At 50.0% G+C, this 24,194-nt stretch overlaps 1 protein-coding gene across 1 annotated transcript in view; it reads left to right on the forward strand.

Moving 5' to 3' along the window:
- WNT4 (Wnt family member 4) overlaps positions 1–17,266 on the forward strand; it is a 41,954-nt gene extending 24,688 nt beyond the window's left edge. The window contains exons 3-5 of the mRNA XM_051988300.1: positions 12,608–12,739; positions 12,905–13,047; positions 13,363–17,266. Coding sequence (XP_051844260.1) covers positions 12,608–12,739; positions 12,905–13,047; positions 13,363–13,830 — 743 coding nt within the window. The 3' untranslated portion in view covers positions 13,831–17,266. The remainder of the gene's footprint in view (positions 1–12,607; positions 12,740–12,904; positions 13,048–13,362) is intronic.
- Positions 17,267–24,194: the final 6,928 nt, after the last annotated feature.

Below are 24,194 nucleotides of genomic sequence, written 5' to 3' on the forward strand. Positions count from 1 at the left end.
ATAACTGTCTGAGGTGGGATTTGAACTCAAAACTTCCAAATTCTAAGTCTCCATCCCCTACATCCAAGTGTTGTGAAAAAGATATTGGCTAAGTCTTTTCAGTAAATCTGGGATGTGAGCCATCCGAAAGTTCTTCCCAAAAGATGTGTAGCACAGCCCCTGGCACACAGTAAGTGCTTAATAAAAGGTTTTAAATAACTGACAAATACAAAACACAACCCTGCATTTAATGCCCATCTTGTATGATTCTTGTTCATTAGGAAGGAAGGTAAGAAGGAAGGAAGGAAGGAAGGAAGGAAGGAAGGAAGGAAGGAAGGAAGGAAGGAAGGAAGGAAGGAAAGAAGGAAAGAAGGAAGGAAGGAAAAAAGGAAAGAAGGAAGGAAGGAAGGAAGGGAAGAAGGAAGGAAGGAAGGAAGGAAGGAAGGAAGGAAGGAAGGAAGGAAGGAAAGAAGGGAAGAAGGAAGGAAGGAAAAAAGGGAAGAAGGAAGGAAGGAAGGAAGGAAGGAAGGAAGGAAGGAAGGAAGGAAAGAGGGAGGGAAGGGAGAGGGAGGAAGGAAAGAAGGAGGGAGGGAAGGGAGAGGGAGGAAGGAAGAAGGAAGGAAGGAAGGAAGGAAGGAAATGAAGAGGGAGGGAAGAAGGAAAGAAGGGAGGGAAGGATGGAGGGATAGAAGAAGGAAAGAAGGAAAGAAGGGAGGGAAGAATGGAGGGAGGGAGGGAGGGAGGAAGGGAGAGGGAGGAAGGAAGGAAGGAAGGAAGGAAGGAAGGAAGGAAGGAAATGAAGAGGGAGGGAAGAAGGAAAGAAGGGAGGGAAGGATGGAGGGATAGAAGAAGGAAAGAAGGAAAGGAGGGAGGGAAGAATGGAGGGAGGGAGGGAGGGAGGAAGGGAGAAAGGAAGAAAAGGAGGGAGGAAAGGATGGAGGAAGGGAGGAAGGGAGAATATTTCAAAGTGAGGTACCTACAATGTTGCTGAAGTGAGAATTCCCAGTGTAGAAATTCCTTCTGCTGACAGATCAACAAGCAGACCTTCATTCTTCCTACCTTTCCAGTCTTCTCTCTGTTTTCTTTCTTCCATGTGCCCATGATCCACTGGTGTTCTTGCTCCTGACATACAACATTCTGCCCACCTGCCCCCCCTCCCCACAGGCTGTCCCCCAGACTTGGAATGCCCCCTGACTTCCCTGACTTCCTTCAAGTCTCAGCTCGAGTCTCACTTTCTGGAAAAGACCTTTCCAAATCCCCTCCCTCCTCTTAGTCCCTTTCATTTACCCTCTGCAGATCTTACATGGACACAGTCATTTGCCTGTTGTTTTCCCTTAATTAAATTGTGAGTTCCTTAAAGCTAGAAACTGTTTTTGCCCTTTTTAATAATAGTAATTGGCACAGCGAGCATTTAAATGTTTTTTGAATGAGTGATGGAATTAAGCCCCTCCTAATGTGCCAGACCCTGACAATCTGTTTATAATTGAATCTTCGACAGTAATTTGCCAGTGGTCACAAACATATTCAGTGTCAAAGGTAGTTGGGCTCGGGCCTTCCTTGTCCGTACAGCCAACATTCTGCCCCTTGGCCTTCAACAAATTGGTGACACGCTTACGGAAATGAACCAAGAACTACCAACAGAAAGAAACTCACAAGAGCAAAGAACAGGAAAATCTGGTTAAAATTTTATTTTTTTATTCAAGGGGAGAGCTCAAGATAGAATTAAAATATGCTACTAAAAAAAAAGACCAGGAGGGAATCATGAAGAAAATAGTCAATGAGCAGAAAATGGAAAATCTCCAATAAACTCAGGATAAACAAGAGGCAACTTCAGCAGGAAACAGGATGGCTCACAGAAGAGCACAACTAAGAGGAGAGGGTGGAAATTACTGAAGTATCCAAAGAATTAAGGGATGGGCCTAAAGGGCAGATCATGACATTGGCAACCTCAGAATTATTGACAGCCCAGAAGATTCAGAAAAACAAAATAAATAACAGATCCGAGATGTAGTAGGTTACACTTGTGTCACTATTCTCAATACCTCAGATTGCGAATTTGTAAAATGAGGTTGTTGGAAAAAATGGTCTCCAAAGTTCCTCTCGGCTAGGACATTCTCTGTTCTAAGAGTCCTCCTAGCTCTGACATCCTGTGTTCTAAATTCCTCTATGGACTTTGTTCTACGTTTCCAACTGTCCTTGATATTCTACATTCTATGGCTCCTAGAAACTCTGATGTTATTTTTTTCAGTTTTTACATTCTGTGTTATGAAAACGTCTCTCCCAGATCTAAATCCTATCCAATTATGCTGAAAACTTTCTTTCTTACAATCCTGCATGGATTTTTCATTCCCTTAAAGAGATTGTCAGAAGACTGAGTAAACAAGTTTTCCTTGCTACAAAAACTTATAATCCAGATGGCAACAATAACAATAACAATACCTCCCTTTACGTATATACACATGTTGACATAAATGTATATTGCTTGTGTATATCTACAATATACCTAGTTATTTACCTCTTGCCTCTCCTATTACAATTTACATTCCTTGAGAACAAGGATTATTTTGTCTTTTTCTGTATATCTCTAATATACACAAAGTAAAAATTTAAATGATTATTGATTGATCAAGGAGATTATCACCCCTATTTTTCAGATAGGCAAAACTGAGTCCCACAGAGCTCAAATGACTTTCCCAAGTTCACACAACCAGGAAAGAGTGAAGCTGAAACTCAAATCCACTCCATCCAAAGCCTGTGCTCTTTCCTTTATAAATCAAGACTCAAAAAATATTTGTTGAAGGCAAATAGAAAGCACAATGGATAGAACACCAGACTCAGAGTCAAGAGGACCTTCAAAGTTCAAATCTGACTTCTCATACTTCCTAGTTGTGTGACCCTGGCCAAGTCATATCACCCTGTTTGTCTCAGTTTCCTCATTTGTAAAAGGGGAAGGAAATGGCGAATCATTCCAGTATCTTTGCCAAAAAAATTCCAAGTGGGGTCAGGAAGAGTCAGACGTGACTGAAATGCTGAACAACAACAAAATGCTGAATCCCTCGACGGCACCAAAATTCACTAGTTTAAAACCTTAATTTAACCTCAATTCTCCGTTGTCTCTCACTTCTGCTCAGTTGCCAAGTCCTTTCACTCCTATCTCCTGTAAGATCTCTTTCATCTGTCCCCTCATCTCTTTGTCTTTATGCACCCAACTGGAAGGGATACAAAGACAGAAAAACAGAAGGCCTGCCCTCAAAGAGCTCACAATCAAATCTAAGAGTACAGGATCCTATGTAGTATATGGTAGATGATGTAGTAAAGAGGTAAGGGGCTATTGGCGTGGGAACACGGCAGCTTATGTACTGACCAAATTGCATGGGGCATAATTAAGGTATTGATAGATCGAGGAGTATGATGAGTGCCATAAAGAACTAAGAGAAATGAGATAAATATGCTACCACCAAGGAAGGAGGCAATGGGAACCTTAAGTCATGATCCTGCTGAAAATTAGCGAGAATCAGGGAAAGCTTCCTAGAGAAGGAAGCCTTTGAGCAGGGAGATCTGCTAGATAAAAGGAGGGCAAAAAGATGGAGGAGCCCCATTAACACATACTCTGAAGTTGATGGAGCAAATACAAGCTTATTGATGCTCATTTTCCATGACAACCATCTCTCTCAGCCTGCCTCGCCTACAGATTAGTTCCGTAATCTTGAAGAAATCCTCTCTTTTCTTTGGACCTCAGTTTCCTGCTGTGTAAAATGAGAGAATTGGATGGGGATCATTGATTTCAAATAGGAAGGGAAGATGGAGGTCAGCTCATTGAAGCTCCTCGCCCAGTAAGTCAGCGCCAGAGATGGGATTTGAACACAGGTTCCTTGAATTCTAGCCCAGAACTTTTTCCATTGCACCACAAGGTTCCCACCCCAGAGATGGAATAACACAGGCCCTTGTTTTTTTCCAAGTCAGGCTCGGTGCTCATCCACCCCATTCCTCTACTCCCCTCCCTTCAAAGTGACCTTCAGGGTTTCAATGATTCAGAAGAACATGCCGGGTCATGAAATCTCTGTTTCCCACTAGAGCATCTGGCCCATAATTGAAGCATTCTCTCTGTCCTTCCTCATCTTCAGCACTCCACTCTGGGCCACCCCCACTCCCAACCAGGCTAAATTGGTCCCTCTCTCTCTTTGGATTTTATACCCTACAAATATCTCCAGATTACCTCAAGGTCCCCAAAACCCTTCCCACATCCACACCCACACCAAGCTGTATCCTGGCCAAGTCTCCTCGGATCCCTCTCCTGAAAGCTGGTCCCATCTCCCACCAACGTGTGTGTGTGTGTGTGTGTGTGTGTGTGTGTGTGTGTGTGTGTGTGTGTAGTGAGAGAGAGAGAGAGAGACAGAGACAGAGACAGAGACAGAGACAGAGACAGACAGACAGATAGATAGAGACAGAGAGGGAGAGGGAGACAGACAGACAGAGACAGAAAGAGAGAGAGACAGAGACAGAGATAGAGACAGAGAGACAGACAGACAGAGACAGACAGACAGACAGATAGAGATAGAGAGAGAGGGAGACAGACAGATAGAGACAAAAAGAGAGAGAGACAGATAGACAGAGACAGAGAGAGAGAGAGAGACAGAGAGAGGGGGAGGGGACAGACAGACAGAGACAGAGACAAAGACAGAGAGACAGACAGACAGAGAGAGAGAGAGAGAAAGAGAGAGGGAGGGAGTAGAAGACAGAGACAGAGAGAGAGGGAAAGAGAGAGAGAGAAAGAGAGACAGAGACAGAGAGAGACAGAAATAGAGAAATAAAGAGACAGAAAGAGAGACAGAGAGAAACAGAGAGAGAGAGAGACAGAGACTCAGAAGGGGGGAGGGAGAGAGAGAGAGAGAGAAACAGAAATCCTCATTTCTTCCAAATTTTCTTATACATTCTGAATATTTTTTTAGTGCCTGCATTAAATGCATATTATCAAATACCCAATTTTCAGGTTCATGGGGGAGGAAAGGAGGAAAGAAGGAGGGGAAGATAGATACTCTGTCCTCTCAATGACTCTGGTGGAAATTATCCATCACTGGCTCACCAAGGTCGCCTCCCCCTGCATAATTCCTGAACAACTGGAATTCCACTGGCTGAACTCCACTTTCCCTCCCCACCCAGACCATCAGAACTAGAAGTTGCCTTAAAAAACGAGAATATCAGAGTTCAAAGGATCCTTAGGGCAAGAAAATGCGAGATCGTGGAAGGGACCTTAGGCCACAGAAAGTCAGAGCTAGAAAGTACCCTGGACAACAAAATTTCAGAAACAGAAGGAACCTTGGCGCCCAGAATGCTAGAGCTTGAACCTATATTAAAACATGAACTGTCAGAGCTGGGAGGAAGCTCACAATCTTCCCAAATCCTGGGCTCTTAATTTCCTCATAGTGACCCTTCTGTCATCATGTCTGCCTCAGACACTTACTAGCTGTGTAACCTTAAGCAAGTCACCATCTTTGTCTGCCTCAGTGTCCTCATCTGTAAAATGGGGATAATAATAGTACCCACCTCCCAGGGTTATTGTGAGGATCAAATAAGACATCTATAAAGTGCTTAGCACAAGGCCTAGCATATACAAAGTGCTATACAAATGCTTAGTATCGTTATTAGTATTATCAACATTATTAAATCATCTCATAAGGTAGTGATGAGAAAAACACTTTGTAAATTAATGATTCTACATAGGGGAAAAGAGAAGTATGTGGACCAGGATAAGCAAAAGGTGAGAAAAGGTAAGAGAGGATCCAAGACTGGGAATTATCCTTTATGACTGGACTCGAGGGAGGGAGGCCGTGGATTAGAATTAAACTGTGGAATTAATTTGGATATCAAGCTAAGGAGTTGAGCGTGTATCAGCCTGTTGGGGAGGTCTGACTTGATGTCTGTAACACTGGCTTCTCTCAAATTCCATCTGGTGAAATTTCGGTCCAGAATAGGGGGAAATCGGGGGGAAAAAGCTTTTCGGAACCCACAGGGAACAACTGGGACAGGCAGTGTGCAAACAGCGCTGACTCTCAAGTCAGAGGGCGTGAGTTCAAATCTACCTTTAACACTATTTGTGTGACTCTCATCTGCAAAATGGGGAGTGATTTCTAAAGTCTCTTCCAGGTCCCCCGACCTCAGGCAGAGGGGCTGCCTGTGCTAAGTACATTTTCCTGCTGAGCTTGAATTTCCACATTTCCTCTGAGGCAGAGTTTTCTCAGCCGCAGAGATAAATTTCCTTTCCTCCCTGGAGCCCATCACACTCTGGGTAGCAGAGTACGTCCGGCTCCACCGGCCTCCTTACCTTTGGCCCACACCTTTCTTTCTCCTCGCGCCATCCCTTAGAATCTCGGGGGCCCTTCCAAGTTCTCCTCCCCTCCCCCAGGAGGCCTTTCTCAGCATCCGCCCCCCCAGCATTACCTCCCATGCACTTTACGTGGATTTTGTCCGTACCCCATGTTGTCTCCCAGTCAGACTGGGGGCTCCTTCAGGGCAGGACCTAATTTTGCCTTGCTTTTTGGGAAGCAGTCACAGCTAAGTGACTTGCTAGGATATCACCCAGCCGGTGTCTGAGGCTACAACTGAACCCGGGTCCTGACTCCAGGGCTGGGGGGCACCACCTGCCCGCCCCTTTTGCCAGCACTCCGAATGCTTGTTGGCTGATAGAATGGAAGCAGAAGGCCAGGAGGGGTCCCCGAAGGCCCACCCACAGGACAGTGTAGGTCACTGGGGAAAGGCCTGGATTCACAGCCAGGGGCTCAGTCTATGAACTTGGTCCCCGGCCTTTCTACTCAGCATCTCTCTGGCCTCCATCACTTCCCTTTGTAGGAAACAGTTTCTTCACACATAACATGTGATAATTCCCCAAGCTGATCTCTCATGATTTCTTACCCTGCCGATAAGGCCCTGGACAGGCTGGCTAGGCCCTCCCTGAGCAGCAACGGTGACTTGTCACTGTGTCCCCGAAGCCTGGGTTCTGCCCTGGGGGGAGGAGCACAAGCGGTCATGAAGCACCTACTGTGCGCCAGAAAGCTTTTGTTACCAATAGCCTCACAACCCCAAAATGTTGTCTGTATTTTATAGGTGAGGAAATTGAGTGAAACAGTCTTAAGTGACTTGCCCAGAGCCACACAGCCAGCTAGCGTCTGAGTTCACATTTGAGCTCCGATCTCCCTGACTCTGGACCTCAGGCTCTACTGGGCATACCCCCTAGCTGCCTATTTTGTGTAGTGATCCAGAGTCACTGCCTTAGAGTCATGGGGGGACCTAGAGGTCACCTGCGTCCAGCCCTGAGGCTAATGTTAGACCTTGGAGAAGACCTAAGGACACAGAAATGTTAGCAACAGAAAGAATCTCAGACTATGAAATAGTAGAATAAGGAGGGACTTGGGGACAGCATTTTGAAGGTGGAAAATCTACAAGGGAGCTAGGGCTGTTAGATCAAGAAAATGGACTAAGAGCCCTTACAGTACAGGATGTTAGAGCTGGAAGGCTCCTTAGAACCCAGGAGGTCAGAGCTGGGAGGGCTCTTAGAACATGGGATGTCAGAACTGGGAGGGCCCTTAGAACATGGGATATGAGATCTGGGAGGGCCCTTAGAACCCGGGATGTCAGAGCTGGGAGGATCCTTAGAACCCAGGAGGTCAGAGCTGGAAGGGCCCTTAGAACCCAGGAAGTCAGAGCTGGGAGGGTCCTTAGAACCCGGATGTCAGAGCTGGGAGGGCCCTTAGGACACAGAATTATCAAAGATCAGAAATAATCTAGTCCAATCCCCTCATTTCACCAACAAAGAAACTAAAACACAGGGTCAGGGATTTGTCCAAGATCTCCCACATGACTCAATAACTAGCAGAACTTCTGATCCCACACCCACGTCCCCTCCATTCTGCTGCTTCTCCGGGTCTTCCCATGCAGAAATAAACCAAAGGAAGTGGGTTTGAAGCAGAGTGTGAGAGACAGGATAGCTACCAGGAAGTACTTCCTGACCTCAAGCCTAAGAAGCAATAAAAGCTCCTTCCCTGGCCATGTTTGTCCTCCCGCGGGGCCGGGTCCTGCTCCCAGGGAATAGGACCAGCTCTGGCGGCTGCTCCTTAGCTCCAAGATTGCTTTCTCCATTTGTATTTCTTCATTTACAGCAAGGAGGCTGTGGGGCCATAGTCTCAGCGGGCTGGCCGGCAGAGGGGGCCCCGACCCTCCGACACTGCCCCCGGGCAGCAGCCTGGGAGGGGATCACCCCAGGCCACCATAAAACAGAACACCAGCAGCTCCACCAGGATGAAGGGGGGCAGGGAGATGGAAGAAAGAGGGGGGAACTGCACAAAGGAAAGGGGAGGGTCCCGGACAGAAGGAGAGTGTGGGCAGTGAGGGGAGGGAGACCCAGATTTGAGAGGTACCCGGAGAGACGGGTTTGGAACCAGGAAGCCCTTGGCCGGCTCAGGCCCTGGCTTGGCTCCTTGCTGCTTTGGGACTTGGGAGTCACTAACGTCTCCTCAGAGAAGTGACCGGGACGAATGACGTGTAAGCCTCGTCCCCGACCACCCCCTGGGCTCTCAGCATCACAGAACCCAGGCCGGGCCTAGGCCAGGTGGAGACCCTCCGCCCTCCCCTAGCACCTCCCTTTGCCTCCAGATCAACCCCATCTCCCAGCTTCACTTTTCTTTCCCCATCTCTGGGGCACAAGATTTGTGCTGGTTCAGGCCTGGAAATGCCAGAAATACCAGAAACTGAAGTCGTCTCTTTTACGGCAGCCACAGCACAAACCAACCAACACGATCCTGCTATTAGCCTCGATTAACTTGGAGAGGATTCAGTCCCACAATGGCTGAAGCCCACAGGCTCCCAGCCCCCAAAGCGGCTCCCCATGCCAGTCCAGAGCTGGAGCTCCCCACCCTGTGCCGGGCCCTGACCCCCAGAGTGCCCGGGGAAGGGAAGGGAGAGCAGTTGTCCTGTGGGGAGAGGGGGGCTGAGGGAAGGATCCTGGAGCCTGAGCTTTAAGGTGGGGAGCATCGTGTCTCCAAGCAGGCTGGGGTGGGAACTGCGTCCTGTCCCCAGGGCCCTGACCCTCCCTCCCTCTGGCCAGCCGTCCAGCCTGTCCACAAAGGAGGGTACAGAAGAGTTTACTGTTCCCTTCTGACCACGGTGACTACTCTCTGGGACAGCTGGGAAAGCAGGGCCGGGTGTCCCAGGAGATAATTGCCAACCGCCGGGCCAATGGGCTGCCCCCAGCCGCCCCCACACACACAGACACCCCCAGTGAGAGACAGAAGGACAGTCACCGCCACACAGAGCCCTACACATGGCCCAGGAAAAGGGTCACACACGCCATGCCAGAGCCGCAGTGTGCACACACACATCCGTGTAACAAGTCATTTCTATAACTTTAAAAGATTTACAATGTACTTTCCTCAAAATAACTCTGGGAGCTAGGTGGAGCCATTAGTATTGTCCTCCTTTTACAGATAAGGGAACTGAGGCACAGGGGACTTACCCGGCAGGATTAAAATTCAGTTCTCTTAATGCCTGCTTGGTATTCTTTTTTCAGTACAAATATACAGTGCACATATTCACTCAGAAAGAACCTCTCCTGTCACTGATACCCACAGTCGGAGGGTCCGTGGGGACATAGTTCCTGGGAGGACAGAAACACACCCAGCTACAGGTCCACCCAAGGTTAAGAGAAGTCACAGAACTTACAAACACACCCCCTTCGTCATACAAACAGAAACCACATAAGTTCTAGCCCTCCCTGAGCCCAGCTTGCAGCCATAGGCATTTTTTGGTTCTTCTGGCTCGAATATTCCTTGTCTTAAGATCCCTGAAGCTCACACGGTCTATAAGTCATAAGGTCACAGAAATAAAACTAGCCTGTGGTAAGTGGCATGGGAGGGATGGCTTAACCCAGCCACTGTGTCCTATTTCCCTTTTTCCTGGTCTCCTACATGGATTGAACTATGACGATTTCAAAAATCCCTTCCAACTCTGAAATTCTATGATTCTGGGTAAATCAGTTAATGATCTCTCCCTAAAAGCTACCCTTGCTTTATTGAAATTTGAAATATAGAGATCCCTTTTTCCTGGTCTCTTAAATGGATTGAATTATTTTTTTTAATAATTATAACTTTTTATTGACAGAACCCATGCCAGGGTAATTTTTTACAACATTATCCCTTGCACTCACTTCTGTTCCAACTTTTCCCCTCGCTCCCTCCACCCCCTCCCTGACATGGCAAGCAGTCCTATACAGTTAAATATGCCACAATGTATCTACAATATATGTGTGCAGAACCAAACAGTTCTCTTGTTGCACAGGGAGAATTGAATTCAGAAGGTAAAAATAATCCAGGAAGAAAAACAAAAATGCAAGCAGTTTATATTCATTTCCCAGTGTTCTTTCTTTGGGTGTAGCTGCTTCTGTCCATCCTTGATCAATTGAAACTGAGTTAGATCTTCTCTTTGTCGAAGAGATCCACTTCTATCAGAATACATCCTCAAACAGTATCATTGTTGAAGTATATAATGATCAATGGATTGAATTATAATGATTTCTAAAATCCCTTTCAACTTTGAAATTCTATGATTCTGGGTAAATCAGTTAATGATCTCTCCCTAAAAGCTACCCTTGCTTTATTGAGATTTGAAATATGGAGATGGCCCTGGGACCTCAGTACTTATGGGGGTAAACTCTGTCAGGATCACAAAGTCTGGACCAGAGATGAAATATGTACATATCATTCAAGGCCCAGCCTGCCTAAGTGTTGCAAGCAGGGGAATGGAGGTGGGAAAGAAGGGTGAATTCACAGAATCATGGAATTTCAGATTTGGAAGGACTTTAATTATCATCCAATCCAAACCACACATGCGAGGGGAAAAGTCCCTCTCCTATATACCTAACCTGGCCCTTTACAATCAATGAATAAACAATCTGAGTTTGTTTTAAGATGAAGGGAGAAAAACCAAGGAAGTCCTTAGTTACCTATATGGCATAAGATTGGGATCATTCACCTTCTTTTAAATGCTCTCCAGCTCTTCAATGTCCTTTCCTCCTAAAATGTGGTACTCATTCCTTCCCTTTGGTGCAGAGGCTGAGGCAGGGGCCAGGATTGGGGGAAGGGGGTGTCTATGAATACAGAGTCGCATATACGATCATTATAATCATTATGTCCACTAGTTTTGCTTTGTTACAAGACAAAGGTTACTTGTGGGGGGAAGATGAAGTTAGATAGGTTAGGATATAAAAACAAGTCAGTCATAAAACTTATTTTAAAATGTGGAACCCAGAACTGAATACAATCCTTCAGAGGAGATCTGACCAGACCAGGGACAGTGAGATTATTCCCTCCTTATTCCTCAAAGTTATACTGCTCAACATGGCTCAGGATCAGAGTAGCTTTCAGGGCTACCATATCGCATCATCCGTTTACATTTTATCTTAATTAGCTTTTGGCTTCTTTTGTAATCCTGTGTACTTTGTTGTATGCAGTTAAAAACAGGATCCCCAGAAAGGCTTTACCCATAGGCTTCATCAGATTGCCCAGGACACAGACAATCTTAGCTTCAGTGTTAAGGCTCTAGGTTAAGATATGGATCCTGACTCTATCATCCAACATGTTATCTCTCATGTGCAGCTTTGAGTCACTGACAAGTTTGAAAAGGCGGCATCTGTGCCTTTCTCTAGGTCACTGACAAGGTGGGCACTTCACTGCAGCTCTCTTTCCAAGTGGAGTCCAGCACATTAGTTCTTTGGGTTTGGGAGTCCAACCCATTTGGAATCTGTGTCCTTCTCTAGTCCACATTTCTCTGGCTTTTCCACAACAATAACAGCAACAACTCGAGAGGGGTTTTACCCCCTCCACCTTGCCTCTTCCCCAAGCCTTTCTGGGCACTCCATTATAGGGAAAGCGCTGACAAGTGGGAGGCAAGTGGCCAGAGGTGGGCAGCCAGGATGGCCTCCGAGATCCAGGTCTAGTTAGAGGCACTGAGGGCGGTTAACACGGGGAAAGCTTGGGCTTGGGCAAGGGCTGGATGAAGGTGGGAGAGCTGAACTAAGCAACTAATAGAAGATTCAAAGATGCCGATTTTGACTCACTAGCAGGGAAACTTTTCTCACAATGAGAGCCGCCCACAGTAGAGTAGGCTGCTTGGGGAAGGGGTCTGTTCCCTGTCACTGCAGGGCTTCAGGCCAGGGCTGAGCAAGCACTTGTCCGGTATCTTGTGGGGGTCTTGAATTGGACAAGATGGCCATTGGGATCCTTTCCAGCCCTGAAATTCTTGGATTCTGCTAAAACAGCCTCTTTGTATCTCTTTCATGGGCCCTGGGTCAAAACGGCAAATACCTTTCTCCCCCTGGACATAGAAAGTCCATAGATACCGGAGATGGGAGGAGTTGCTTGGGGGTCATTAAGCAGGCCCCAGGGGGCAGGCAGAATAGTGGGAAGGCTCTCGGGCAGGATCCTAGAGGTAGGAAGGGGGCGGGAGGCAACAGAGGAGGGAGAAGGAAAGGGAAAGGTCCAGGCCCGTTTCCCTCCTGAGCTTCCTCTGCGGGGACATCAGCATAGTGGACACAAGCCGAGGCGAGGGAGGCTTAGGAGACCTTCCCTCTTGTGCCCGACAGGGACCCGAGAAGCAGCCTTCGTCTACGCCATCTCCTCTGCGGGGGTGGCCTTTGCCGTGACTCGGGCGTGCAGCAGCGGGGAGCTGGACAAGTGCGGCTGTGACCGCACCGTGCACGGGGTCAGCCCGGAAGGTGAGTGGGGGAAAAGGCAGAGGGAAGGCTCGTTGTGTTCGGGGGGGGGGGGGGAGCGCTGTCACCCGGCCCCCCAGGAGGTGCCTCCTGCAAGGGCCTTCGTGGGAAGGGGAGCCCAGCGGAGCCCCGGCCCAGCTTCACCCAGCCCTACTCCACCCACTCCAGGCTTCCAGTGGTCAGGCTGTTCGGACAACATTGCCTACGGAGTAGCCTTCTCCCAGTCTTTTGTGGACGTCCGAGAGAGAAGCAAGGGGGCCTCGTCTAGCCGCGCTCTTATGAACTTGCACAACAACGAGGCCGGCAGAAAGGTGAGTTCTACATGTATTTTTACCACGTCTAACATATATCGGATCACATGCCATCTGGGGAGGAGTGGGGGAAAGGGGGGGAAATTGGAACAAAAGGCTTTTCAAGGGTCAGTGTTGAAAAATTATCCTTGCGTAGGTTTTGTAAATAAGAAAATCAATTTTAAAAAAGAATAAAGAGGCAAGGTGGGGAAAAAAGGTAAGTTCTCGCCCCCCCCCCAGATATCCCCTCCCCACGTCCCTTCCCCCTGGCCTCAGTCTCACTCGCTCGGTCCAGGTTGTTGGGCAGCTCGCTCACGTGCCCACCCTTCTCCCCAGGCCATCCTGAACCACATGCGGGTGGAGTGCAAGTGCCACGGCGTGTCGGGCTCCTGCGAGGTGAAGACCTGCTGGAAGGCCATGCCCCCCTTCCGCAAGGTGGGCCACGTCCTCAAGGAGAAGTTCGACGGGGCCACGGAGGTGGAGCAGCGGCGGGTGGGCTCCTCCAAGGCGCTGGTGCCCAGGAACTCCCAGTTCAAGCCCCACACGGACGAGGACCTGGTGTACCTGGAGCCGAGCCCCGACTTCTGCGAGCACGACGCCCGCAGCGGCGTGCTGGGCACCTGGGGCCGCCAGTGCAACAAGACGTCCAAGGCCATCGACGGCTGCGAACTGCTGTGCTGCGGCCGCGGCTTCCACACGGCCGAGGTGGAGGTGGTCGAGCGCTGCAGCTGCAAGTTCCACTGGTGTTGCTTTGTTAAGTGTCGCCATTGCCACCGGCTGGTGGAGACCCACACTTGCCGGTGAGGGCCCCCGGGCGCCCGGGGACGGAGGCAAAGGAACAGAGATGGCGAACGGGGGGGATTTAAAGGCCCCGACTCCTCCCCCCAAAAAAGATGCCGGTTGTATTTTTTTTAATGTCTTCATAGTATTTATTACAGAGGTCGGAGGCCCAGGCCCAGGCCTCTCACACCCGATCAGAAGGACACCAGCCCCCGCTAAGCCTCCTCAAGCTAGTGTAGATGCAGACTTTTCAGACCGGAGGGAGAAACACGTACAAAGAACCCCAGTGGCCAAGCTTCCCTGCTCCCCGATGTGTCTGTGGGAAGGGGAGCGCCTGAGTAAGGGTCCCCCGGCGCTCCAGGCCAGCAGGAGGCCCCTCTCAGAAAGAGGTTGTGCTCAGCCCCCCCGCCGGTCTCAGAGGCCTCTGGAGGGGCAAGAGGGTCCCTGGGGGGTGATAGTGGCCCAGACCCAGCAGCTCCCAGCCGAGCGGATGGAGCATCAAATCCCAGCCTTTCAGGGTTGGAGACACTGAGGGACCAATGAGTCTTGTACGGAGGAGGAGGCTGGAATCCAGAAAATCACACAAGCCGGGCCAGAATCCCGGTCTCCTCAGCCCCTGAGCAGCTCTCCCGACCTCCCGCCCCAGATGGGGAGCCCTGCAGGGCTGACATCAGGAATGAGCACCCAAGGCCGGTGCAGCCCCCGGCCCACCCTGCAGCCTCTTGTGTCCGAACCTCCCCTGTAACCTGCACATATCCCTAGCAGAGGTAAAGTGCGAGAGGGATCCCAGAAACCTGGCTCTGTAACCTTCGGGTTAAAAGTGAGGAAACCGGCTCCTGGGAAGGTCGATGTCCTAAGTGCATACAGGGAGGGATCACACCTCAAGTCTTACCCTTTCCAAGGAGCTTTTCCAAGAGATGGGAAGCACAGGGAGCAATCACTGTCTCCACCCAAGACAGGGAGTCGGAGGCCCAGGAAGGTGTCCTGATTTCTAGTTCTTCAGTCATCCACTCGTGTCTGATTCCTCATGACCCCCTTTGGGGTTTTCTTGGCAGAGATGCTGGAGTGGTTCGCCATGTCCTTCTCCAGCTCATTTTACAGATGGGGAAACTGAGGCAGGCAGCGTAAAGGGACTTGGCCAGGACCACACAGTCAGGAAGTGTCTGAGGCTGGATTTGAACTCAGGCCTTCCTAACTCCAGACTCAGCACTCTCACAGGCTTGGGCACTCTGCCCTCTGGGCCAGCTCTAGAGAGGAAGAGGATGTAGGGAGAGAGGAAGGCAGGTTCACAGCTGGTATACCCCCAAAGGGAGGGAGCCCAGACTGAAGCCCCACATTGGGGGAGAAAGGTTTGAGTGGAAGACTGAAGGTAGTTCCCAAGGGATGTTTGCAGCCCAGCCACCAGTGCCAGCTGGGAGCCCCCTCTCTCTGCCTCCCCTGTCTCTGTGGGCTGCACTTGGGCTTAGCCGGCTTCCAGACCCCCAGGGAGATGAGCCTCTCTAAGCGGTCAGCATCTGTCCCCCCACCGAGTGTCCCTTCTTCCCCCTTCCCGTCCCTTTCTGGGGTGAGGCTGGACAGCAAGGGAAGGAAGGAGTCGGCTAGGAGCATCCTTCACAGAGCCGACTCCCTTGTAGGCAAAGGAGAAAAACCCGGGGCGGGGGCTAAATCCCACCGAAGCCAGGAACAAGGAGCTCTGGGCCTAGGGCATGTGAGAGGGAACGGGGGAGGCAGAAGGAGCCACGTTTTCCAGAGAACTAGGGCCCATCTGAGACTTTCCCTCATAGGCTTCTGCTTACAAGAATTACAGGGCTCTCCAAAGAGCACTCGCTTGGGTGGGAGCACTAACAGCAGACCCCGGCCCTTCCCTGCTGAAAGGACTGAGACGAAGGTCCCCGGGGACTGCACCTCGAAGAGAATAAACAAACACGAGCCACCTTCCAAGTCTGGGTCCCTCCACTCATCTTTTCCCAGGCCCCCAGCTCAGCCCGATGCCAGAGTATAGAAACTGTCCGAGCTGAGAGGGACCCCCAAACCCAGACTGTCTGAGCAGGAACGGGGGCCCTCCACATCCTACAGAGGAGGAAACCGAGGTCCAGAGAGGTGATCAGCCGGAGATCCCAAAGCCACGAAAGCCCGTCCTCGTCCCCAGCTCTGATGCCTTCCGCCCCTAACTCGGATCAGGGGCTCTGACCTGCGTGTTCTCAGCCCGGGGCTGAAGCATGGAGGAAGAGTCTTCCCAGGGCCTCGCAGTTTCCTCCCCACTCCCCAGCTTGCTCCGGGAGGGTCAGGCACCTCAGGCCCCGGGCCAAGTTTTCTGCTCATTGTCCATCTAGGAAAGAGGCCAAAGCTGACGGAGATGCTGCAGATAGATGCTCTCGGGGCAGGGCCCCGGCTTGGATGGGGATGAAAGATGAGCCGCCTGAATGTCACTGCAACATCCCGAGCCCCCTCGGCTCTGTCTGGCTCCACTCACTTGTCTCCCTCAGCCCCGGGAAGGGGCAGGGGGCAGGGAGGGGATTACTTATTTATGGAGAAGCCGGATGCAGCCAACAGTCGGCCCCCGAAGGGAGTGTTGGGACCTCTCTTCCTTCAGAAAAATGGGTCTGTCTGACGGGCACTGCGCCCTCAACACCAGTGAACCCACCGGAGGTCGTTTGGATAGCTGTCTCCCCCCTCCACTGAGCAGCCCGGGCTCCCCTCAGAGCCGGACCTATTCTTGCTGCTTCCAGGGGGAAGAGCCGGAGGGTCCCGCCGTCTCCCGAGTACCCGGGCAGGGCACTGAAGTGCCCCGCCATGGCTGCTGCCCGTGTTCCCGGGGGCAGATCTCGAGGCAGCACCTTCCCCCGTGCACAACCCCCCCAGCACCATCCCGCCCATCGATGATTCGCTTATGAACCAGTTCGTTTCCATTTTGGGCCAATCTCCCCAGAGCTCAGAGATGAGGAAGACCTGGGCTGACCGCTGTCCTTCCTCCGTGTCCAGCCCTGCCCGCTCACGCTTCTCTCCCAAAGTATGGCCTGGATGGGGCCTTCATGCCCTGTGGACCACGGTCTCCATCACCTCCCTCCCCAGCTTCTGGTCCTCCCACAGCAAGTCGTGGTCAGACTTCTCAACACCCAATGGATGCCCGCTCCACCAATCCCTGCATCTGTGCAGACCGGGGGACGGCGTGAAAGGGCCAAGCCAGAGAGAAGGGTACGTCCATCCGCTCTGGGCTGTGCTCGAGGAACTGGCACGGTCTGAACCAAGCCCTCCTCCCAAAGGCCCGGTGGGAAGGGGAGGGAGGAAGAGAAGGCTCCATTCCCTGCAAAGGTACCATAAACTCTGAATGCTGCTACCCTCCTCCCAAGGATCCCCAACCTAGTTTTATACCAAATTGCCAGGCTAACCTGGCAATTCAGGGGGAAATAGTCGGACTCACATTGTAGTGGTGTTCACTATAAAAATGGTTATTTCTTTACCTGGGGTGTGTGGCTGTGACTTTGTTGGGGTCTGGGAATGTGGCAGGACAGAAAGCAGACATCCTACCAGGTCTAGACCCGGGCCTGGCTGCAGAAACCCAGACCTGGACTTGCTCAACCATGGCAGAGAAGTCATCCTGAGGTGTGATGTGAGGGACCCCTCCCAAACCACCTTCACCAGCTGGGAAGCCTGAAACTCCACCCTTAGAGGGCCATTCCTTGCACACAGAGCATTATCCCCTGCCTTAATGCAGACATCAGCTTCTCATTCAGTGTAGGAAGCTGGAAGCTCCCATGTTGCAGAATGAAACCCCCTGAGCCAAGGGGCGCCCCTGGAGTGAGTGCCTGGCCCAAATCAGTGCTGGGGGCTTGAGTAATGTAAAAAGCAAAGGCCTTGGAACCTCTAGACTTGGGTTTGCATCCCAGTTCTGATACACAGGAAACAAGGCAATGGAGTGGGAAAAACATAACAACTGCATGATGAGCGTGGGAAGGAATCTTTGAACACAGAGCTTGGGCCCAAGTCTGGCATACGGTGGTGGTCTAAAAAATGTTTACTGACTATTAGAGACTCTAGAGAAGTACTTCTCTGATGCAGGAATGGAAGCCCATAAGGCCCCCAGAGGGAAGATCTCTTTAAATCTCTTACAGTTCTCCTTTTAGTCTTCAGTGGGGAAGGATTTAGTTTGACCCCACACTGGACCGCTGATGAGTAGTCATCCAGCCATTGCTTGAAGACCTCTAGGGAAGGAAGTATCCCATCCACCCTGGGATTGTGCCAAGCCTTAGGAAAAGGCTCCCAAAATCACACCTCAATCTGCCTCTGCAGTTTCCCTCCCTCTCCCTACTTCCACTCATCCCAGTTCTGCCCTCGGGGGCCAAACCTAACAAGTGTGACCCCTCCTTTACGGGACAAGCCTTCCAGAACTTGGGTGCTGCTCTCATTTCTCCCCAGTATAAATAGCCCAGTTCCTTCCAAGGAACAACTATGAACTAGACTCAGCCCCTCAGCATTTGGGATCCCAAGCCAGAATTTCACTGGGCTTCTTCAAAGACCCGAACACAATAACCCAGATGGAGTCTGACCTGAGAGGAGGATGGCAGGACTTTTGTCTCCCTAGCCTTGGATACAGTCACATAGCTCATTAGAGACCAAGGCAGACACCCAGATCTTCCTGGGGGAAAAGACTATTTCCAGTTTCCATTCACTAGATGGAAACTCCATCCCACTCTCCAACTTTATAGAGTCTGCTACCTCTCCATCCTCACAGCAATTTTCATTCTTACCTTTTCTCTCCAGTGCCTATCGCTATGATCACTGAATAAATGATTTTAACTAGCATTTAGATAATGTAGTAAAATCTGCAAAAAACTTTATAAATATGTCATTTGGTCCTCACATAAATCTGGGAGATTTGCTACTATTATGAACTCCCTTTTACAGAGGAGGAAACTGAGGCAGACTTAGGTGTAAAGTGATTTGCCCCAGTTCACACAGGTGGTAAGTTTCTAAGGCTCAAATTTAAATTCACATCTTCGAGATCCAGCGCTCTATCCACTGGGCTGCCTAACTGGTGTTCAATATTCAATTCAAATGTCTGTTAATGAATAATTAGATGAAAGATGAAAAATCACATTCCTTCCAGATAAGTGTAAAACTGGGCCAACATTTTTCCCCAAAAGATGAAGGGTCTTTTATAACTGGCACATCATAAGTAGTACATATAAAAAGTGAGGATTCTACAATAAGCCGCTGTCCATTTCAATTTAGCCAACAAGCATTTATCCGACTTTTACCACCTACCAGGCACTCTGCTAAGCACCGGGGATCAAAGAAAGGCAAAGCACATCCCCTGCCCTCAAAGAGACACTTCTCATGAGGGAGACAAGATGTAAATAGATACACCCAAGACGTGTGCAGGGTAGATGAAAGGCAATGTGAGCAGAGAAAACGCTCGTTTTTAGGAGAAGCTAAGAAAGGTCTCCCGCAGAAGGTGAGATTTAAACAGAATTTTAAAAGAACTTAGGGAAACTAAGTTGTTCAGGTGAAAGGGCAGAGCATTCCAGAGTGGAGATGGAAAAGGACTTTGAAGAATTAGGAGCAGGCTAAGGTGACTGCATTATATAGTGTGTGTAGGGAGTGACATGTGAAAAGTCTAGAAGGGAGGAAATGGTGGAGTTTTAATTTACAAACAGATGATTTTCTATTTGATTCTGGAGGAAACTGGGAATCATAGGAGTTTGTTAAAAGGGTAGGAGGTGTGAGAGAGACAGAAAAAGATTGAGAAAGTAGAGAGAGAAGAAGAAAAAGAGATGAAGAGAGAGGGAGAGACAGAGAGAAAGGGAAGGAGGGAGAGAGAGACACCGAGAGACAGAGACAAAGAAACAGAAAGAGAAGGAGGGAAAGAGAAAGCGAAGGAGGGAGAGAGAGACACAGAGATAAAGAGAGACAGGAGAAAGGGAAGGAGAGACAGGAACAGAGACAGACAGAAAGGGAAGGAGGGAGAGAAAGAGACACAGAGAAAGACAGAGACAAAGAAACAGAAAGAGAAGGAGGGAGAGAGAGAGACACAGAGATAAAGAGAGACAGGAGAAAGGGAAGGAGACAGAGACAGGCAGAAAGGGAAGGAGGAGAGAAAGAGACACAGAGAAAGAGAAGGAGGGAGAGAGAGAAACACAGAGATAAAGAGAGACAGGAGAAAGGGAAGGAGAGACAGGAACAGAGACAGACAGAAAGGGAAGGAGGGAGAGAAAGAGACACAGAGAAAGAGAAGGAGGGAGAGAGAAAGACACAGAGATAAAGAGAGACAGGAGAAAGGGAAGGAGACAGAGACAGACAGAAAGGGAAGGAGGGAGAGAAAGAGACACAGAGAAAGAGAAGGAGGGAGAGAGAGAAACACAGAGATAAAGAGAGACAGGAGAAAGGGAAGGAGACAGAGACAGACAGAAAGGGAAGGAGGGAGAGAAAGAGACACAGAGAAAGAGAAGGAGGGAGAGAGAGAAACACAGAGATAAAGAGAGACAGGAGAAAGGGAAGGAGAGACAGGAACAGAGACAGACAGAAAGGGAAGGAGGGAGAGAAAGAGACACAGAAAGAGAAGGAGGGAGAGAGAGAGACACAGAGATAAAGAGAGACAGGAGAAAGGGAAGGAGAGACGGAGACAGAGACAGACAGAAAGGGAAGGAGGGAGAGAAAGAGACACAGAGAAAGACAGAGACAAAGAGAAATAGAAAGAAAAAGAGGAGGGAGAGAGAGAGACAGAGGGAAAGGGTAGAAGGGAGGGAGGAAAGGGAGAGACAGACAGACAGACAGAAAGAGAGAAATATCAGCCTGCCTTTTAGAAAAATCACTTTAGTAGCTGAATGGAATATGGACTGGAGTAGCGAGAGACTTGAGGCAAGGAAACCAGTTAGAAGGCTACTTCAGTAGGCCAAGCATGAGATGAGAGCCTGGAAAGAGGGTAGTGACTATATGAATGGAAAGAACGAGAATAAATGAGAGTTGTATGAAGATAGAAAAGATAAGCTCTGGTGATGGGCTGGATATGTGGAGTGAGGGCGAGTTAAGAATAGAGGGTGACACATAGATTTTGAGCCGAGGTGACTTAAGTGAAGGACAGTACCCTCCACAGTAATAGGGCATTTTTGAAGGAAGGCCCAGACAAAAGATCATGGCTTCCATTTGGGGAGTGTGTTTGAGATGTCTACAATCCATCCAATTCAAATCATCCAACAGGCAGCTCTCTGCAGCTCAGCAGAGAGATGAAGACTGCTGGGAATTTTCTGCAGAGAGATGATAATTGAACCTATGGCAGCTGATAGAATCATGGAGTGAGTGAAAAGAGAAGGGGGTCTAAGACAAAGCCTTAGAAAATATTTAAGGACACATTTAATGGGGATGACATGAAAGATTCAGCAAAGAAGACTGAAAAGAAGCACTCAAAATGCTTAGATAGAGAAGTGAACTCTGACCAGTCTGGAGATTAAAAGACCAAGACATGAAAAATAGTGCTTCATTTCAACGAGTTTACACAGCTAGGAAAACTACACAGAAAAACTGAGGAAAGAGAGGGCACTTGTAATTGGGGATTCCAGGAAAGCTTTATGGAGGAAGGAGCCCCTGGCTCAAGCCATAAAGAAGGAAGAGAGAAAGAAAAAGATGAACAAAGAATGCACGATCAGCTCCTTTCTCAGGGAACAGCTGGATTTCTGTGAGAAGTGCCACTGGTGCTCAGGACTGTAGTAGGGAGGAGGGGCACTCGGGGGAAAACCATATAGTTATCCACAGAAATGAACCAACAGTTTTGCCTCGATTTTATTAAAGCTTTTTATTTTCAAAACATATGCATGGATAATTTTCACTATTCACTATTCCAAAATTTTTCCCTCCCTTCCCCTTATTCCCTTCCCTAGATGGCAAACAATCCAATATGTTAAACATGTTTTGCCTTGATTTTTGAGCCCTGGAATTAAACAGATGTAGGGCCACACAGGGGCAGTTATAGGGCACTATAGTGCCCAGAACGCTGGGCCTGGATTCAGGGATACTCATCTTCCTGAGTTCAAATCTGGCCTCAGACACTTAGGGGTTGTGTGACCCTGGGCCAGTCACTTTACCCTCTTTGATTCCATTTCCCCATCTGTAAAATGAGCCAGAGAAAAAAAATGGCCAACCACTCCATATCTCTGACACAATATCTCCAAGGCGATTATGAAGAGTCAGACACAAGTGGACAACAAAAGATCCTTTAAGGATCCCACTGTTAGTATGTGTCTGAGGTAGGATTTGAACTCAGGTCTTCCTGACTCCAGCCCCAGCTGCCCCTTGTGGCCATCCCCCACCCTTATACCCACTGCCCTTTATTTTGTCCAAAGAGCTTCAGAATCCCAACGGTCCTCCAAGACACTGAGAGGCTGTGATGGCCGAAGTCGCGCAACTTCAGTCAGCACTCCAAGGTCTCCCCTTCGGCAGACCAAGAAACGAAGAACGGACAGCAGGAGACAAGCGGGCCCACGGGTGGGGAAGAGGGCGAGACGTGGCAGGGTAGAATGAGAGGGGCGGAAGAAAAGGGGGACTGAAGGGCCCTGGGCAGAGGGAAGAAGATGGGTCACAGATTTAGAACTGGAAGTGATCTTGGAGCTGGAATAGACCCTCAGATGCTCCTGCCTCGTTTTACGGATGAGGAAAGGGTTCCGCGCCAGGATTTTAGCTCAGATCCTCCTGATGCTCTCTCCATTACCTTACCTAGCTGCCTGCGGCAAATGTGAAGGGCAGAGAGAGAGAAAGTGAAATACAGTCGGAGAGCAGTTCCTAGGGGACAAGGGGGCACACCGGAGGGACTGGGTGGGAGCGCAGGATAAGAAAGCGGAGCCTGAAGCACACCGGGGAGACGGAGGCGGAGGGGTAACTGGCCTAACCGACCGGTACCGCGAGGGGGGAGGGCAAAGGGACGGGCTACAGGTGAGGGGGCCCAACCTCCAAGTAAAAGGAGAAAGTGCTAGGCTCGGGGGAGGAGGAAGGTGAGGAGGGTGGGGGGGCGGGGCTCTGAGGAGCGAGGCCCGAGAACAGAGATGACATCATAAACTGCTTGCCCTGGACCCGAGGCCTCCCGGCCAGCCCGGTAACCCCCAGCCTGCTAGGGGAGGCGGGAGAGCCTGCCGGAGCAGGCGCTGACAGGGGAGAAGGATGGAGCCCTTCACGCACTCCGGGGCCAGGGCACCGAGGTCCAAGTGGCGCGGTGCCCACCGGGGATAAGGCGGGAGGAAAAGCCCCCTCCGCCCCCACCCTGGGCCCACGGCAGCTTCTTGGGCCCCACTTCGGAGGCAATTAGCAGCCCAGCTGAGCTAATCCCCCTGCCAGCCTTTCCAACATAAACAGGGCAGCCGGCTTGGGCCCGGCCCCGAGCGCACACTCGCCTCCCTGTTTGCTGAGGGGGGCCGGCCATCGCAGGCCAAGAACAACAGCAGTAACCCCGAGCCTTCTTCAGGTTAAGAGGCGGCCCTGAGGCTCGGCTCTGCCGCTCGGGCCGGGAGAAAGGCGGCCTCTGTTCCTCGACCCAGGCCAGCTTGGGGGGAAGGAGGGAGTGCTGTACGGCAGGCGCTGGGAGAGAGACCGGACACAAGGAGCCGTGTATTCGGGAGCTGCAGGGAGCCGAGGGCAGCGAGGGGGCAGAGGGCGGAAGAAGGGGGCCCTCCTCCCCATCTTAAACAACACCTGCGAGGTCAGAATGCCCCCCATTACTTCCTCTTCCCCTGGACCATTCCCCAGCCGGGCCAAGACGCCCACCTCATCCCGGCAAAGGAATGGACCAAGTCTGGCGGTGGCCAGGGCCAGGAAACCCAGGCTCAAGCGCCGGATCCGGAGCTCATGAGGCCTAGAATTTGGGGCCTTGATTTCATTTCCCCGAACCTGTTTGTTTTTTCATTTGTAAACTCAATTTCATGAGTCTAATTAAATGCCAAGGCACTGTGCTACTTGCCTGTGATACAAAAAAAGGAGAACGTTCCCTCCCCCAAGGAGCTTATATTCTGCAGGGAATAAAACATAAAAACAAATATAAAGAAAATCAAGGTAATGGGTGGATGGTGTGGAAACTGCAGGTGATTCTGAGGAGGCAAAAAGGAAAACATTCCCTCCCTCAAGAAGCTTATATTCTGTAGGGGATAAAACATAAAAACAAATATAAAGAAAATCAAGGTGATTCTGAGATCATCTCAGGCAAGAAATGCAGTCATGCAGGAGGAAGGGATTCCAAGACCAGAGGGAGATAGCAGGACATTCCAGACACGCTCAAATAAAGGCCAGAGGGGAGGGCCTGAGTGTCTTGTACTAGGAACAGAAGCCATACCAAATGGTAATGATCACACTGGCACTTCTAGTATGGTTTGGGAAAAGCTTTTGGTTGGTTTGTTTTTTAACTGTAAAGT

This window comes from Antechinus flavipes, chromosome 3 (assembly GCF_016432865.1).
Source record: "Antechinus flavipes isolate AdamAnt ecotype Samford, QLD, Australia chromosome 3, AdamAnt_v2, whole genome shotgun sequence".
Classification (NCBI taxonomy): Eukaryota; Metazoa; Chordata; class Mammalia; order Dasyuromorphia; family Dasyuridae; genus Antechinus; species Antechinus flavipes.